Genomic DNA, 16,665 nt, shown 5'->3' with positions numbered 1-16,665 from the left:
AACACTACTCATAAATATTCAGCACTTAATGCGTTTAGTAACACTCGGGTCAACATATAAAAGAGTTTTACTTTGTAATATATGACAATTACTACGCATTATTATGAAAGTCATGTCCTCAAGGTCATCATGAAACAGCACATTTGCAAAACAATGAGAAGTAACGTATAATTATTGCTGATGTGTACATTCATGTTTAAAAATTAGGTCAGTATCAGGAATTTTATTTTCCTTATTTTCTAAGTGCCAATGAGATTAAATGGAGAACAAAGTGCGATCTCCTGCTACTACAGAGAAAAATGTAACACTTGAGTTACAGGAAAGATCTTAATGTCTTTGTCAATTGTTCTTGCAATTAAAAGTTAGAGATCGTAATTTTAATTCTCAATCATACTTTACTTTATTACATTTTTGTTGTTGTTGTTGAGAAAAATAATATAATTCATAAATGAGAACTCCAATAAAGGAATAGTTCACCAAAATGAAAATTCTGTTATTTATTATTATTTATCAATCCTCATGTCCTTTCACACCGGTATGACTTTTGAAGAAACAACATTGGCCCCCATTGACTTCCATTGTATGGACACAAAACCTTTTGCCGAGTACATTCTCAAAATGTACAGGTTTTGAATGACATGAGGATGAATAAATCATGACAGGAATTTTATTTTTGTCCCTTCTGAGCAATAAAAACGTTATGGGTCATAATGGGTAAAAATCATCTGTATAATGTCATTACAAACCTGCTGAATGTCTCCTTCTGTGAAAGGGAGTTTGGTAGATACATGGAACATTATTTCTCTCTGACGAAACGTTGTATAAATGGACTCAGATCCTGTCTGCCCATGAGACACATCCAGACCACCTCTGAACCTGTGGCGCGGAATATCACAAAACCAGACAAATTAGTCTTGTGAAAGATCTGATAACCGTCTGCCTACGCTTCCAGGCCAAAACATGCACAATTGGGTAATTAAATAAATTATTGACAAATAAACTCTGTGAATATTGTTTAATATTAATACAGGGCCGTTGTGTGTGCTCAGGTGACCCGTGGCAGCAGTTTTGAGACTTTCATCTTCATCTCTCACCCTTTAAAATCCTGCAACTCAATATTGTCTCCCAAAACACTGAGAAATTCAGCAAACGCTGGCGTCTCCTCATTGTTCCCGAATAGCTCCTCCTCTGATGTCTGATGAAAAACAGCAGAAAGAATTAATAAATTCTTTATTAATAAATAAATGTTCAGATTCATATTAAATCTCCAGAAGATCACCTTACACAAGTGATCTTTTGCTGCTCATCCAAAATGAAAATTCTGTCATCATTTACTCAGCCTCTTCTTTCTTTCTTCCGCAGAACACAAAAGAAGATATTTTGAGGAATGTTGGTAACCGAACAGCGCCGGCACCCGTTCACTTCAGTTGTATGTACACAAAACCAATGCAAGTGAATGGGTGCCAGTTAACAACATTCTTCAAAATACTTTCTTTTGTGTTCTGTGAAAGAAAGAAAGTCATACAGGTTTGAAATGAGCAAAGGGCGAGTAAATGACCAACTATGGGTGAACTATCCCTTTAAGGTGTTTTGTTTTTCAGCAAGGAACAACATCCTACCTGACCAAACTTCTGATAGATCACTCCAAACTTAAACGTGTTGTTCACTTCGTGCTCATCGAAAGCAACCATCATCTGCGAGGCCTTGAGCGAGAGAAAACAGAAAGTGAGCAAAACCGCCCGCAGGAGTCAATATGCGTATCAGCCCCTCTCTATAATTCAGACGTTTGTGTTTGCCGTGCCCGGATGACCACGCGACATGGTCAAGACTGCTCTCTGACACACAGTGTGGTTTAGGCAGATGGATATGAGATTTCCCCGGAGCACAGAACAAATTAATTCAGACGACTCAGGCGCTAGAGTGGAACACAGCCCTATTTCATTCAGATGCCTGGAGCAGGTAAGCCACAGATGGAGCAAGAAATAATGACGGAGATACTCACCCTGGGGTAAAGGACAGGGTTGAACTTCAGACCTGTGACATCATCACAGAGCAGCTGAAAGACAGCACACATCTGAAGTGAACATCTTGGAACTTCTGAGGTCATCGAGCGAGGTTCAAAAGAGGACGTTTAGAGAGTCTTTGAGGTTGCGTGTCATAGGTTTCAAAGTGGTGGTTAGCAGATGCTTTTGATTTACAGTTTCATAACAAATATTACAACGGAACAGAGCGTTCGGCAAAAAAGCAGGACTGTGAAGTCTACCACTTAAACCTGCAACCCTTGGACATATCAGCAACGCCATAAACAGTATGGCATTAACTCATACACACCTTGGCTATTTGTGGGACGCTCGGTAGCTGGACGAGACCTTCAAGTGGAATCCGCTCATGAAGGGTCTTTGTTTTTGACCTACAAGATGATACAAAAATACATAGACTTACAAGGCAACAAATCTACAGTCTTATTCTTTCAGTATGTGTATTTTTGGGTTGTCACAATATATTGATATCAACAATAACCGTGATATTAAAAACCTATGATTATCGATAACATGTTGATACTTCTCTATATCGTAAATAACTCAGACCGACTTCAAGTTTCCCTTAAAGGGAACAATGATGTCATCATTAACCTTGAGTTGTTCCAAAGAGGTCTGCATTTCTTTGTTGTGATGAACACAGAGTAAGATATTTGGAAGAATGCTCATAACCAAACAGTTATTGGCCACCATTGACTAGTATGAAAAATTACAACGGTAGTCAAAAGCACCCCAGAACTGTTAGCTTTTCTACATTCTTCAAAATATCTTCTTTTGTGTTCAACATAACAAAGAAACGTATAAAGCATTTTTTCCTACTATGGTAGTCAATGGTGGCCAAGAACTGTTTGGTTACAAGCATTCTTTCAAATATCTTTCACCGTGTTCATCAGAACAAAATACATTTATACAGATTTTAAAATTTTGAGGGCAAGTAAATGAAGACAGAATTTTCCTTTTTGAGTTAATTGTTCCTTTAAGATACAAAATGGTCACAAATTTTCTCTCTGCTTCAGTGAAAGAGAAAGTGTGACTTTGTTGGCAAGCAGGCGGTACCTGAGCATGATGCGCAGTGTCTCCTGTCCATCTGTCTCCTCATACTTCAAAGACATGATCAGGTGTCCCATACTACTGGCTGTACAATAATAGTTCATGTGTTCCTGAAAGAGAAAGGGATCGGTGAGGGCGTCCTTTCACAATTCTGTCCCTCACACACTTTGCGAGAGGGGTTCATTTTCCGACAGAATGATTTGCTTTTATATCACTCAGGTGTGGCTCAATAGAGGTGAAACTTTATTGGTCCAGTCAAGCGCTTTGTGACACAGAACACAGTGTTACCGAAAAATGTTGCACAAAATGTTTGTTTAAAGAGGTGCTATCAAACTTCATTAACCGGTACGATAAATTGTGCAAATAAACTACAGCCTTGAGGACAGAGTCCCACACAAATGTATTCAGCCAGTGGTTTTTGTAGGATCTATTGTCAGAAATGCAATATAATAAACATAACTGTGGCTTTGGAGATGTATTAAGACCTTACATAATGAAGCATTTTGTTTTATTACCTTAGAATGAGCCATTTCTATCTACATACACCGTGGGTCCCCTTACATGGAATTCATCATGTTGTTTCTACAGTAGCCCTAAACGGGAAAACTGCTCTACAAAGCATTTCATAAATAAGTTATCTCCTTCTGCAAAAAAGCAAAAACGTGACGACATCTTTGTCCTGTGTCAGCCACCGTAGTGCTTCGAAAGGGAGGGGTAGAGTGAGCCAGTGGTTGCAATTCACAACCTCACCGCTAGATACCGCTTAATTTCATACACTGTACTTTTAAGCTTTCTATCCCTCGAATACGCAAAACAAATGGAAGTAGTACATTGCCAAATACTACAATTACATTATGTGTTTAACATCTCTTTGTGAGTTATTTCGTTAATGTGAATATGCAATGTCTTTTAAAGTCTAAGACAGCACTAACACTTTACCCTTAGCGGAAATATAAAAAGAAACGACTCAAGTATATTCGGACACGGTCAATATTTACAACAGAATTTTCACCTTGCCCAGGAAGTGTTTGCGGTAAGCCCTTGAAGTGCTGTTACACTCCAGCCTGTAACCCAAACCTCCGCCACCAGGACTCAGACCATCATCTTCCTCCTCACAGAAACTGCTGTCTGAGGAAGTGGGTGTCCCGACCGGGGCCTCGGGGTCCTCAATCCAGTAACCGCCAAACTGCGGTAAAATGACCTGAGGGTAGGGTCCACCCTTCTCCAGGACCTAAAGAAGAAACAGAGAAATACTAGATTGGATAGACCATCAGGGGTTGCAATTATATAACTTCCAATTAAAGCGTTTTAAAAACTTTCAAATTTAACTTATAAACGAAAACTAGCTTATAGATTACAGTTTGACATTAAAGGGGCAAAGCCCATCCAAAATGGTGAACGTAATATGCGAGAAATATATCGCTGCTGTCCTTCTAAACCTTTGTATCTCTATACATTTCGTGATTTTTTTTGCCACAAATCTTATTAATAGTCCCTCTTTATGTTTGTCACTGGGTTTTGCAAATATCTAACCAATTTAAAAAGTGCTAGTCAACTTTGGCAAAACAGTATGTAATCATTTAAAAAGTACAGTGTTTTTCCTTCAGTTTCCTGAAAAACAGCAAATGTTTCTTACTTTTCAGAAGGACAGCGATGATATGCAGAACTACACTTCATTTCAATTAATTTGAGTTTTAACACAGAGTGTATGAGATTGTGTGTGTCAGTTAACTCACATCCTCTATCCGGGGATAAGGGATGTAGTCATCCTGTTGGAAAGAAAAAGGAAGTAGATCGTTGGATAACAGGGCAAAAACAAACAGCGCATATCACATTTTATTCCAATGAAAACATTCCAAGAGCAGATCAGAATTCAACACAACATGATCGATAAAAACAAAGAAAGGTTGCAAAAAGAACGGCTCTTAGCAAATGTACACTCCTATTATGATGTATTGTATGGAATATAATGGGCAGCAATGCATTTGGACTTTGCCATGACCTCTGGTAGAGTCTTACCTTTATATAACAAAATGTACATGTATGGTTTAAAACGACTGTAATGGATGAGTTGTTAAAGTTCACAATGACACTGAGAAAATCTTCAGAAAGAAAACTACAATAAACAGTAGCATGTGTCCTATGGTGTGATAGCAAAAATGTTGAAAACAAACTGTTAATAATATATCGTTTTACATTACTAATATTTTTAACGATAAAATAAATAGATATACTACCCATATACACAACAGTTAAGCATGCACTTCCAGACAACACAAAAACACACTGGGAATACTAGTCAAACCTTAGATTTCTTAGTTTCCTCAGTTTTAGGTATCTGAGGTGATCCGGGTGAGCAAAAGAGAGCAAAAAGAGGAGGGGTCAATGACATAAGCATCAACATTAAAACCTGGGCCCATTGTATAAAGCCACTCAGAGTAAAATTTTGCTCTCAAGGGTGTCAAAATTCTAAGAATTATGTAATTTTACTCTTATTCTAACAATTAAGAATAAAAGAGATTCATAAAGGTTCATGAGTGTTAAGACTAGGTCTCAGCTCCTTAATTATTTATGTGGGAGTACAGAGGCAATGTGTTGGAATGACATTATTACAGGGAGTAAATAAAGAATATAAACAAAATGTTAAATCAATTATTTAAGGATTTGCAGCTTTGGTCTTTTCTTTATATACAGATGTGAGTACAATATAGAAGGATGGGATTCAGCAGCCTAATTATATAAATTAACTGTGTCAATTACATGTATGTAAATCCAAGCCAAAAAAATACAGATTTTTGTAATATTTTTGTATATAATGCAACATAAAAATATTTAACCTCTGCATTTCTGTTGCCATCTCCGTTAGTAACACATCAAATATTTCTTAAAATATTTCTTAATTTCTTAACAAATACCCTAAATAAAAATACCCTAAAATAATACTAATTTTAACGGAGGCCGCCGTGTTATTTTTCGATGACGTAAAATGTTTGCCAGGAGGCAGCCAAACTGAACACAGACACACTAATCAGTTTTTCAGTAAATATAAGGTGCTGTGGGATAAAAATATATACTGTATAAAAATAATGCTAAAATAATAAAGACGCTTTTTGCTATTATCAGTATATTTTCATAATGTATAAAGTATACAATAATGGTGGATGAGGATGTCTTAAATAGTCTGAACTGTCTAAAGCTATGATCTGATACATGTTTACCTTAAAAGGACATACCGCCACCTACGGTATATACACACCTATGTGTGTATATATATGATTTTATGTTTGACGTCTCATATTTTACTGTTATACATAGTAAACGTGTGTGCTGTAGCGTTAAGAGAACGGGTTTAGGTTGTAGCTATTTGACATCACGTTGACGAAAAAAATATTTTGTTTATGAATACTGAGACAGTTACACTGTTTTAAAATTTCACATTTATAAAGTAAATGCCATTAAAAATATTTTAAGCCATACATCTCACTATACCCAATGTTTCCTTTTAATTTACAACACTTAAGTCAGAACTTAAGAATCAGTCTTAAACATTACTTAAAGTTACTTTTAGCTTCTTTAAAAAAGCCCCCTACTCTTAGAAAAGTCTTATTCTTAAGAGAATTTCTGAGAAGTTTTATAGATACGGGCCCTGGTTGTCAAACGATCTCCCCAAAACAAACACTTCTGTTTATAGTCAACAAGAAATGAAAATTTACTCTATAAAACATGTTTCCGGGTCTGGTTGTCCGGAAATACACATTTTTCCAAATAATATACCAATTGTCTTTGTAATCTCTAAAACCATAGTTTCCACCATAATAATATTTTTGCGACAAACTTAACAACTACAACAAATACATATGTTGTTTTGACCTGACAGCCCAATGATTGCTGTGAAACTCAATAACAGAGACGAACAAAAGCAACATTTCTTATTAAAAATCTTGCTCATTGGGACCTTTTATCATTTATAACAGCCAGGAAGTCTGATTAAGAACACAAGTGTGTGTTATCCACTGGAGAGAGACATCAGGCATTCAGTCAAGCTCTGGGATCAGTCCATCCCTCATATAATAAGATAAGACAAGACGAGATGACCAGATCCTTTAACACCACCTGGCTGCCTCAATAGACTATTGATCAGATGTTCTTTATCTACCTGCTGAGCATCATCCACGCGCTAACATACATACACGCCGCAAACAACACAATCATGCCAATTGTGCATATAACAGGTCACCGTGTCCTTTCCCAGCCCCACTGTCCCAAGAGAGGTCCCACCAAACCCCCATTCCCAGACTGACCACAGAGAAAAGTGCTGAACCAATCAATGTGTTGAAAATGAACTCAGACGTGTGATTACTCATTCACAGTAGTGTCCACTGCGTCCCGCTGAAGAAGAAACATTTATCCATCATTCGAGGACAGACACAAACAGAACACTGTGATTATTAGATTACCTTATTACATAGTAGAAGTGCTCTTCGGTTGAAGTACAAAATTATAGGAGGACCATTATTCAAGGGTTCTTGTTCTAAATAACTATGTTCACTTTTAGGCAAATAGGTCAGATGATAGTAGAATAAGTCTTACCTGCATTCTTTCAAGCATGTCGAAGAACTCCGCAGACTAGAAAAGAGACATAAATCAAGATAAATATTTACAGTAAATGATGGGTTATGAGTAACATCAAACTGATTTCTCTTTTGGAATATTAAGTGACATATTGTAACCTGTCAGGAAATCGCAGAAGTAATGGCGAGATTTAACACTCCATCAAACACACTGACTCATTCGTTATTATTGTATCATGTTTTTATACAATTCTCTTCTTTTTTTATTGCTTTATTATCTAATTATATTCAATTTTAGATTGTTGATATAATAAATATAATAAAAATGACAAAAAAACTAAATGTTGACAATAAGTGTTTTGTTTATAAAACAAATAAAAGAATAAAAAATAATTGAAGTAAAATGAATACATTTTAGTAAGACGTTCCCTTGAAAGCTGGGCATTTCTTGACTGGTGTTCCTTCATTATTAGCCCCAACTCACCAAATTAAAAACTAAATAAAAACATTTTGTTTTTGTTTTCTAAAGAAACAATTCCTGTTTTCTATGTAATTAATTGCAAACACAGAGGTATAAAAGTTCAAAACAAGTTTTGTTTAACATCATAAGAAACAAATTCAGTTTTATTTGGTCATGTGTGAGCTATGTTATCAGATGTCATTATATAATGAGGAGGCATTAAACAGGACTGCAGCTGCATTCATGCCACACAAAGAGGGAAGAAAAGCTTTTTTAGTCTTACACACCCTTATCACTAAAAACAGTCCAACTGACAGAGCCCTAAGACAAAAGACCTCACTAGCTGCATCAGCAATCGACCAAAAAATGTCCAGACATTATAGTATTATTAAGTATTAAATTATATTTGTTGAGATAGAAGACTAATGATGTAAAAAGCTCAAAGCACAAGAATGTCCCCATAGAATGTATTTATGGTTCGTGCACCCATTACCGCTTAAATATTAGGTTTCATAAGCAATGCAATAGACTCAGTATTCATTTTACTGATGAGAAGGTTGACTTGTACAACACTTCCAGTGAATCATAAGAAGTCTAAGAAGTGTATGTGTCTTACCTCCGGAGAGGACAGCAGTTTGTTTTTCAGGTACCAGTAACTATGTCCTGACTACAGTAGATCCCTTTAGTTTAAGAGATATTCCTATGAATGATCAGATGGAGCTTGAAAGATTCAGGTGGGAGAGTAAATCCAAATCAGTTAATGTTTAACCTGTTGAGGATCCACGGGTGACTCCACAATGTCAACAATGTGCAGCAGAGACACATTTACCATACTGTAACCTTGACAAATCCCGACCACCAATAGAGCATCAATGCACGACAGGACAACCCCATGGATTTGTTTTGAATACATTTAGCAAATTTCGAAAGCTCTCCTGACCTTGTTGATGACATTACTTGATGTTTTTTTATGTTTACAAGAGCACATCAAATGAAAAACAGAAATATGTCACAGAAAGCTAACCGAGAGCACTGAGCTTATCTATCACAACAACCTGTTAGTATAACCGTTGTCTCGGCAAAGATAGCACTTCTCAAAACCCCATCCTGAATCTCTGAAGCTTCACCCGTATATTACAATGAATCGCAAAAACATCCAACTCTTCTCTATTGCACATAAAAGAGCATTTGAAATTTGATAGACACCATTAAACCCGGTTGACAATCCATTTAAATGCTAAAAATAGACATGGTAAACATTGTCTATCTAAATATGACATCATAATTCCTTTTTTGTCTCGACAATGCAATTATAAGTATAAAGGGGTACACAAACACAGCCTGTGGGATAGTAAAATGTGTTTCTAGGATACTGCCCAAGGCTGGCTGTAAAACAAACATTACATAAAGCATATAGTTGATCTGCTCAGGCGAACACTCAGATACCAACTAAAGAATGAATGAACTGCTGTAGCTCAGCAGGTCCCTGCTGTGCCGATTCCCGCACTACCCAACAGGCAACAAGTCTCACGTGTGCGCATAAACCTCCCCGTACACAGGGTCTACAGTAAAACCTAACAAGTGTGGACGTGTGTGTGTGATCACATACCTCTCTCTCTCCTCCGATTAGCAGTGCTCCTCTATGCAAACACTTTTAAACACATTGAACAGGAAGAGGTCAAGTCCGCTTGGCAACTTACAGGCTCCACACCCTAGAACAGGTCGTACCAGTGCGTCTACAAATTATAATCAGTTCTCCCTTTACACTATTTATTTCCTGTTTTCTTTCTTTCTTTAATCTGTCCTTTATATTTCTGGTTCGTATTTGACCACAGCTGTTGAACTCACAGTGTATGAGAGCTTATCTTGGACACACACTCGCTCTCATCTTTTCTTCTATAGGCTCTGGGTTTACACTGGGAGTGGCCACGGACTGTGTGAACAGGACACAAATGTATATCTTGAAAAGACGCTGCCAAACACACGTGCAGATGAATTCGTTCGTACTGACCGTACTATGTTTACACCCGACACAGGTGTTACTGGAATCTTTCCACATGGTGTGTATGTGTGCGAGTGTTGTAAATGTGTGTGTTTGTGTATGGACCTGGGAAAGTATGCAGTGGGAGAACTAAATGAAGAGTTCAGATGCAAAAGCCTCTAAATCCGTCAGCTGACTTCATTTAAATTAGCATATTTTTATCAAGCTCCTACATTTATTTTCAGCAATACCAGTGCGTGCGTGCGTGCATGCGTGAGAGAGAGAGAGAGAGAGAGAGAGAGACCACTTCTCATAAATATAGTTAATTGTTCGTTTAAAAAGGGTTAGTATTAAAATAAATATATAGCCGCAAATATGCATCGATCGTGTAATGAGGATGTTGTGAGATTGCTAAGGTAGTTCTGAGTTGTGAATTGAGTATTGCTTTGTAGGTAATATTAATGATAAAGATGCTTTATTAGCATCACTTAACTAGAGACTTAAAGCAAAAAGAGCACATCAAGTGTCATTCTGGTTTAAAGAGTAGTTATATACTCTACTAAAGTCCACTGACAGATGATTATTACAACAATAAACAAATATAAAACAATACAATAATTTCTACAATAAGGGGCAAAATAAACAGAAGGACTACAAGCTTTAAAATTAAATACACATGAGAGCTTTTGATAATAACCAGGACTGGGTATCCCAAAACCCTTTGAATCACTACATCGTTCTTAAGAATATATCGCTACCACTCTTAAGGTATAAGCTAAGAATGTTGTGTTAAGAAGTTTTCGGGAAACCCAGCCCAGAGCCATTGAAAAACAGAGTTGCGACACACACATAGACGTCCGTTGGAAGAATGGAATACGGAATTCACTTGTAATGGAGGGCTCTATAGTTCCAAACATTGCAGTGAAGCCCATTTCGTTTCCCAAACACATTCGCAAGTAAAACTTATTGTAAATATATATATATAAATTATAAGAATGTTTTTGAAACAATAAATAAATGTATGCGTGATTGAATGATTTTCTATAAAGACTGCCCATTAAATAAAATGTTATCTACCCTCTCCCTGTATACATTATATAATCAAATCTCTTACTTACTGAAATTGTTTGTCTCGTTCATTTACACAATCTTTGTGGTGCATTTACTTGCAATCATTGATTATTTATTGATAAATTACTTATGTGTATGTCTTAACATAATTTCCATTGGTATGTTCTGATGATCATATAAGCTTAAGAAACAGATGAATGCATGCATACTGTTAATGTTGCACATTATGCATCCTTCCTAGTCAAATTAAACACACAAAACTGATTAATACTGTCTCTAACACTCATCAGACAAAATGTTATTCTAAATTGAATCAACATAGTAATCAGTGCATATATTGTGAAATCGGTTGCAAATACAGCTGCTTCCACTGTCTCTTCCCCCTAAACCCATTCAAACAGATTGACAGTTTGGAACCATTCAGAGCTCCATGAACAACGTGACTATGCCGCGGCAAGAAGTGTGTCGCAACTCTGTTCTTCAATGGCTCAGATAATAACTATAGCCCAAGAATGCAATATTCCTACCGGTGTAAAATATCACTGATAAAAACAAAGGAAATCTTATCTGTATGATAAACAACCTTTTTTAATAAAGCATTGGCTAAAATGATTGTGACTGTGAGTTTGATCATCTTAATATCGAGTTTAATAGCTTCGACTCCTCCCCTTCCCTCTCTCTCTATAAACAAGCTCTCTCTCTCCTTGTCTGCTGTTCCACAAGTGTGTCTCATTTCAAGGTGACACCCTCTTTGCACCAAGCACACCATGCAATTCATCTTTGAACACAGCGCAGCGCTTCTTTAAACAAGACACAAAATCTTTTCAGCCTCCTGAGGCTGTTGTAAATATAAAAAGAACGAGACACCGCGAACTCAATGGGACCTTAATGCTCTGAGAAAATAGATTTCTCAGTCCGGGTGAATTAGAATTGCATTGAGAAGTAACCTTGAATGAGGAGATTTACTTCGAACAAACCTCACGTATCTAGACTGTGTGTTCTTACCGTATGCTTTTCATAAATTAATGTGCATGTCTACATCAGTCGGAATATGTGGTTTTTTTAAGAAAGGTTAGAGATACAATAGTACAAAGGGCACTGTCTGATGATGTCATCACAGTCAGAGGTTATTTCAGGGCAAAGGTCTGAATAAACAAAAGATCCAGATTGTTTCTAATAGCAGGTAATGGGGAAGTGTTTGTGTGCGAAAGCATGACCACGACACTCACCTTCATCGTAGGGGGTGCAGTACGAGGGGGCGAGGGTGGACATTCTCCCAGAGGCAGGCTGGATATGGTCATCAACTCTTGTTTCCTGTGAAACACACGGGAGCTGTTAGTCGGGCAGATGATAGACACACTACATAGCAAAATATGTACAAGGTGTGGTGAAGTTTTGAACTAAAACAAAAGGTGAGACCGAAAAAAAGATGCATACAAACATGTTTGTTTTTATCATTGGAGGGACATTTCTGTTAGGTTTATCATCAGGACTTCTAAGCTAAATTATATTTCCATCACCAATCCTGCACTTAAGAAAAAAACTCAAATGTGATTTATGAGGTAACTGGTTTAATCCAATAAAAGAATATAAACCGATTATATTGCGTGTCTGCTTGATAAAAGTCTTAAAGGAACAGTTTACCAAAAATAAAAATAATATTTAACCATTTATTCAGCCTCCTGTCATTCCAAACCTTCTTTCTTTGTAACAGAAAATAAGATATTTTGAAGCACATTGGTAACTCAACAATATTGACTTCCATTGTACGGACACAAAACCACTGATACATTTCACAAAATATCTTCTGGTAACTGGTTTAATCCAATAAAATAATATAAACCAATTATATTGCGTGTCTGCTTGATAAAAGTCTTAAAGGAACAGTTTACCAAAAAAAAAATATATCTTATCATTAAGCCTACCTACTCTCTTGTTATTCCATACATGTATGACTTTCTTTCTTCTGTGTAACACAAAAGAAGATATTTTGAGAAATGTATCAGTGGTTTTGTGTCCCTACAATGGAAGTCAATATTGTTGAGTTACCAATGTGCTTCAAAATATCTTATTTTTGGAAGGTTTGGAATGACAGGAGGGTAAATAAATGCTTAAATATAATTTTTATTTTTGAGTGAACTATTCCTATAATATAGCATATTAATGCTTTTTAAAGAACCGCCCTACCTTTAGACCAAACCTTTACACAAACCTGCATGTTTACATTTTCATTCATTACTAGTATTAAGTATGTTTGAGCAATTTTCCTTGTGAGAACATTTCACCAACCTGCGCACACTCCCACACACACAATCAGTGGGTAAAGGGTCAGTGTCGTCCCTTGGCAGAGTCTACTGAATAAAACATGTTTCTACCTCCAGACACTAAGGTGAAAGACCAAAGGATTAAAAAAAACCTTAACAGTTCTGTTCCTGGACCTTGGTATTTGCACAGAGACATAACAAGAACAGAACCCGGGCAACCAGACCTGCAGACAAACTGCTGTAGGTCAAACGAGAGGAAAAAAATATGAGGAGGGTACGAGCCACACGCTGAAGCCATAAGGCTCCAAGCAGGAACATGATAGCATTTTAAAAGCAGTTCTTTCAGCCGTAGACAAATGAGAGAGGGGCTACTTGAAATCAGAGGTTAAAATTAGGCCAGCAGGCAAACAGGTCCAGTGAAACTGTGTCTACTCACAGACAGTCTGGACTCAATTTGGGTCCATTAAAATCTTCCCCTACAGAAAGTTATAAACACCAGAAACGTTAGAAAGAAAACACAAAATAAACAAAATGTGCTTTTACTATCAAAACTACAAAGAATGATGATGTCAGTAATTCATTTTTTATTGCAAATTTTCAGATTTTGTTGCTTTGCGCTCAAATTACACTACTCATCCATGCTGTCATTTAAGTAAACAAAAAAATCACTGTAGCGAATATGACAGTATGAAATACATGTATTTGATCATATCAAATTTATTATTATGTAATCTGCAATTACACATATTTTCAATTAGATAAGATTGAAAAAACAGAAGCAGGTTCCCTCAGTAGTCAAATGCAGTGACACAGCAAATTTGCTATTTCATTCCCTAGAAGAATTTTCACCTCCACTAGAGCAGCAGGTGACCTAGACATTATTACCACAACACAGGGGAAAGGACACAGACAATGTTAATGTATTTTGAAAATTTGTACTTTTTATGTATTATTGAAATACATCCAGCATACAGAAGCAGTTCACATCCCAAAATCCAAACAGGCAAGCGTGAGTGTGTCTATGAACTGCTGGCTGTCAGTCTTTCCATTCTCCAAGGGAAAAACTCAGTAAACATCTGTTCTATCTAGCCATGACCACAGCTGTTTGAGAACAGGACTCTAAAACCACCAGCAGTGTCCCAAATTCACCTCTATACTATTCATTTTTCCCAATAGTGTCATCAGAGTAACGCCCCAGTACATCAGCTGCTTTTATGGTTCTAGTGGGTCGTGACCACAGAAATAAATGACAGGTTCTGTTCCGATAAGGTTACAAACAGGGGAGAAAAACAAGTGCTAAATCCAATTAAAGTGCAACTAAGCATATAATTATGCATAGTTTGGATAGCAAAATAAACAGACTAGAGAAAATGCTTTCCATATTTTGGCTATTTGTGATAAAAGGCTGTTTAGTCAAATGTTACGGCATTTTCAAACACTGTATAATATATAAATATATATATATATATATATATGCAATTACATATGTCATGAAACTGACATGAAACCCAGATGCAGATAGCTCTCAACAAAAGACCAGGGGCAACAGGACACGACGGGGATAAAGACAAGATCCAGCACAGGACAGCAAATACTAGGGCATTAAATATGAGAGGAACAAAAGAGGCATAATGAGGGCAACAGGTGAAGGACTTGAACTGATAATGAATAAGGAAACAAGTGGCTAAGACGCAGGACGAGAGAGCACAAGGCACAATCAATGGCCATGTGCTTTCAAAACAAACACAATAAATGGGGCGGTCTGATCCCGTCGGCCAGAACAAGAGATACACCTGCTAGGAAAGCGGGATCATGAGAATATGGTTCAAAATCTGTTAAAGGGGTAATTACATGTAACAAATCATGTAAAAAAGCTTTTAAAGAAAACTAAAATCAATGACCTGCCAAGTTTCTGATATATATAATATTCCCTACATTAGCATATCAATGGTGTCAGACTGAGGGCTCATATCTCCAAAACTGCCACTTTTCAGGAAATGACAAAAAAACACAGCATTGTACTACAACACTGAATTGAACACTGTCGTTGTCAAAGTTGACAAGCTCTTTTCAAAACCTTTTATTGGCTAAATATTTGCAAATCTTTAGGGACTTATCTCAAATCAGCCAAAATGATGAAGAAACCAAAAGATCAGTCAGGAAAATTATTGAAAATATTCAAATCAATGTATTGTGCACATTGTGCAAAGACACATATAGGTGAAATTTTACTTTTTCTAAATTATCAGCTGGTATTGACTCATATGTATGTACATAGATTTGTTAAATCAGACAAGATGACCTGTCAACACTGCATGACACGCCCTTATCTTTGAACATGTCTAAACTGTGCATTTGCTTTCCTCAATGTGTTTTGTATTGTTAATTAGTGGCCATGGAGATTCAGTAGTACGCCATTATTGGTAAACGTGCAATGTGAATCAGCATTTTGACTCAAGCGTAATGACACAGATTGTAGATGAATCAGCATCACTGACTCCATCAGTCTCACTTTGCGGCTTTTTCTCGGCTCACAAGAAGCCGAGAAAGGGGTAGATTACAAAAACAATGCACATCACTATGTTACGACAAAATGTACAACAGGGTGGGCAATACGCCTGATATGTCCAGCTGACCATACTACCCGCTGAAGGCCATCATGGTCCTGTGAGCTGCTGGTCTTATACCAGACATGAATACAGACTGATAGGATGCCTTCAATAGTGCACAAGGTCTTCGTATTTGAGGGGTAGTGGTCTCACACCAAGTTCTGCAGCATGTTAAGAAGTAAGTAGATTGACAGTTGTTGCATTAGCAAATGTCTTGGCATCACACCTTGATATTGACTACACTGTTTGAACAAATCAATTAGATTTCATTATATTTAAAATAACAAATCAAACCCCAACAGATGTGAGCAACGGCTTATATACTTACTTTATCCTGTCACAGTGCATTTATGATGCAGAATGTAACACATCTGTTACCCTGAACCTTGAACACAATTAACAATGACGGTAAATCACATTTATTGCTTCATTAGAATATTATCAGTTCATAAAGAAACCTGGATGATGAGATATCTCCTGTTGCCCTGCACACATGTTGTCTCCGCTCATTTCCAGCGCTCTGTTTTCATCGGCTCAGTTTTAACACAAGGCTGTATATCTGCCACTTTAATTAGGCCTGATTCAATACTAACCACATCTGCCCAGTGATTATCATTATC

At 36.9% G+C, this 16,665-nt stretch overlaps 1 protein-coding gene across 5 annotated transcripts in view; it reads right to left on the bottom strand.

The window, feature by feature from the left end:
* rap1gap2a (RAP1 GTPase activating protein 2a) overlaps nt 1–16,665 on the bottom strand; it is a 57,129-nt gene that overhangs the window by 5,988 nt on the left and 34,476 nt on the right. For 3 of the 5 annotated variants that reach the window (XM_079482024.1, XM_079482022.1, XM_079482023.1), the window contains exons 2-11: nt 12,402–12,486; nt 7,680–7,715; nt 4,826–4,858; nt 4,102–4,320; nt 3,096–3,199; nt 2,332–2,410; nt 2,003–2,056; nt 1,620–1,703; nt 1,095–1,195; nt 747–876 (exon numbers count right to left, since the gene is read on the bottom strand). In XM_079482024.1, the coding sequence (XP_079338150.1) occupies nt 747–876; nt 1,095–1,195; nt 1,620–1,703; nt 2,003–2,056; nt 2,332–2,410; nt 3,096–3,199; nt 4,102–4,320; nt 4,826–4,858; nt 7,680–7,715; nt 12,402–12,473 (912 nt within the window). In that variant the 5' untranslated portion in view covers nt 12,474–12,486. Of the gene's footprint in view, nt 1–746; nt 877–1,094; nt 1,196–1,619; nt 1,704–2,002; nt 2,057–2,331; nt 2,411–3,095; nt 3,200–4,101; nt 4,321–4,825; nt 4,859–7,679; nt 7,716–8,736; nt 9,118–9,729; nt 10,021–12,401; nt 12,487–16,665 lie in introns of those variants that run through there. The other 2 variants (XM_079482025.1, XM_079482026.1) reach the window with 2 other exon arrangements.

This window comes from Barbatula barbatula, assembly GCF_947034865.1.
Source record: "Barbatula barbatula genome assembly, chromosome: 19".
Classification (NCBI taxonomy): domain Eukaryota; kingdom Metazoa; phylum Chordata; class Actinopteri; order Cypriniformes; family Nemacheilidae; genus Barbatula; species Barbatula barbatula.
Note: the sequence above shows the minus strand (reverse complement) of the source record. Positions and strands in the feature narration are given on the sequence as shown.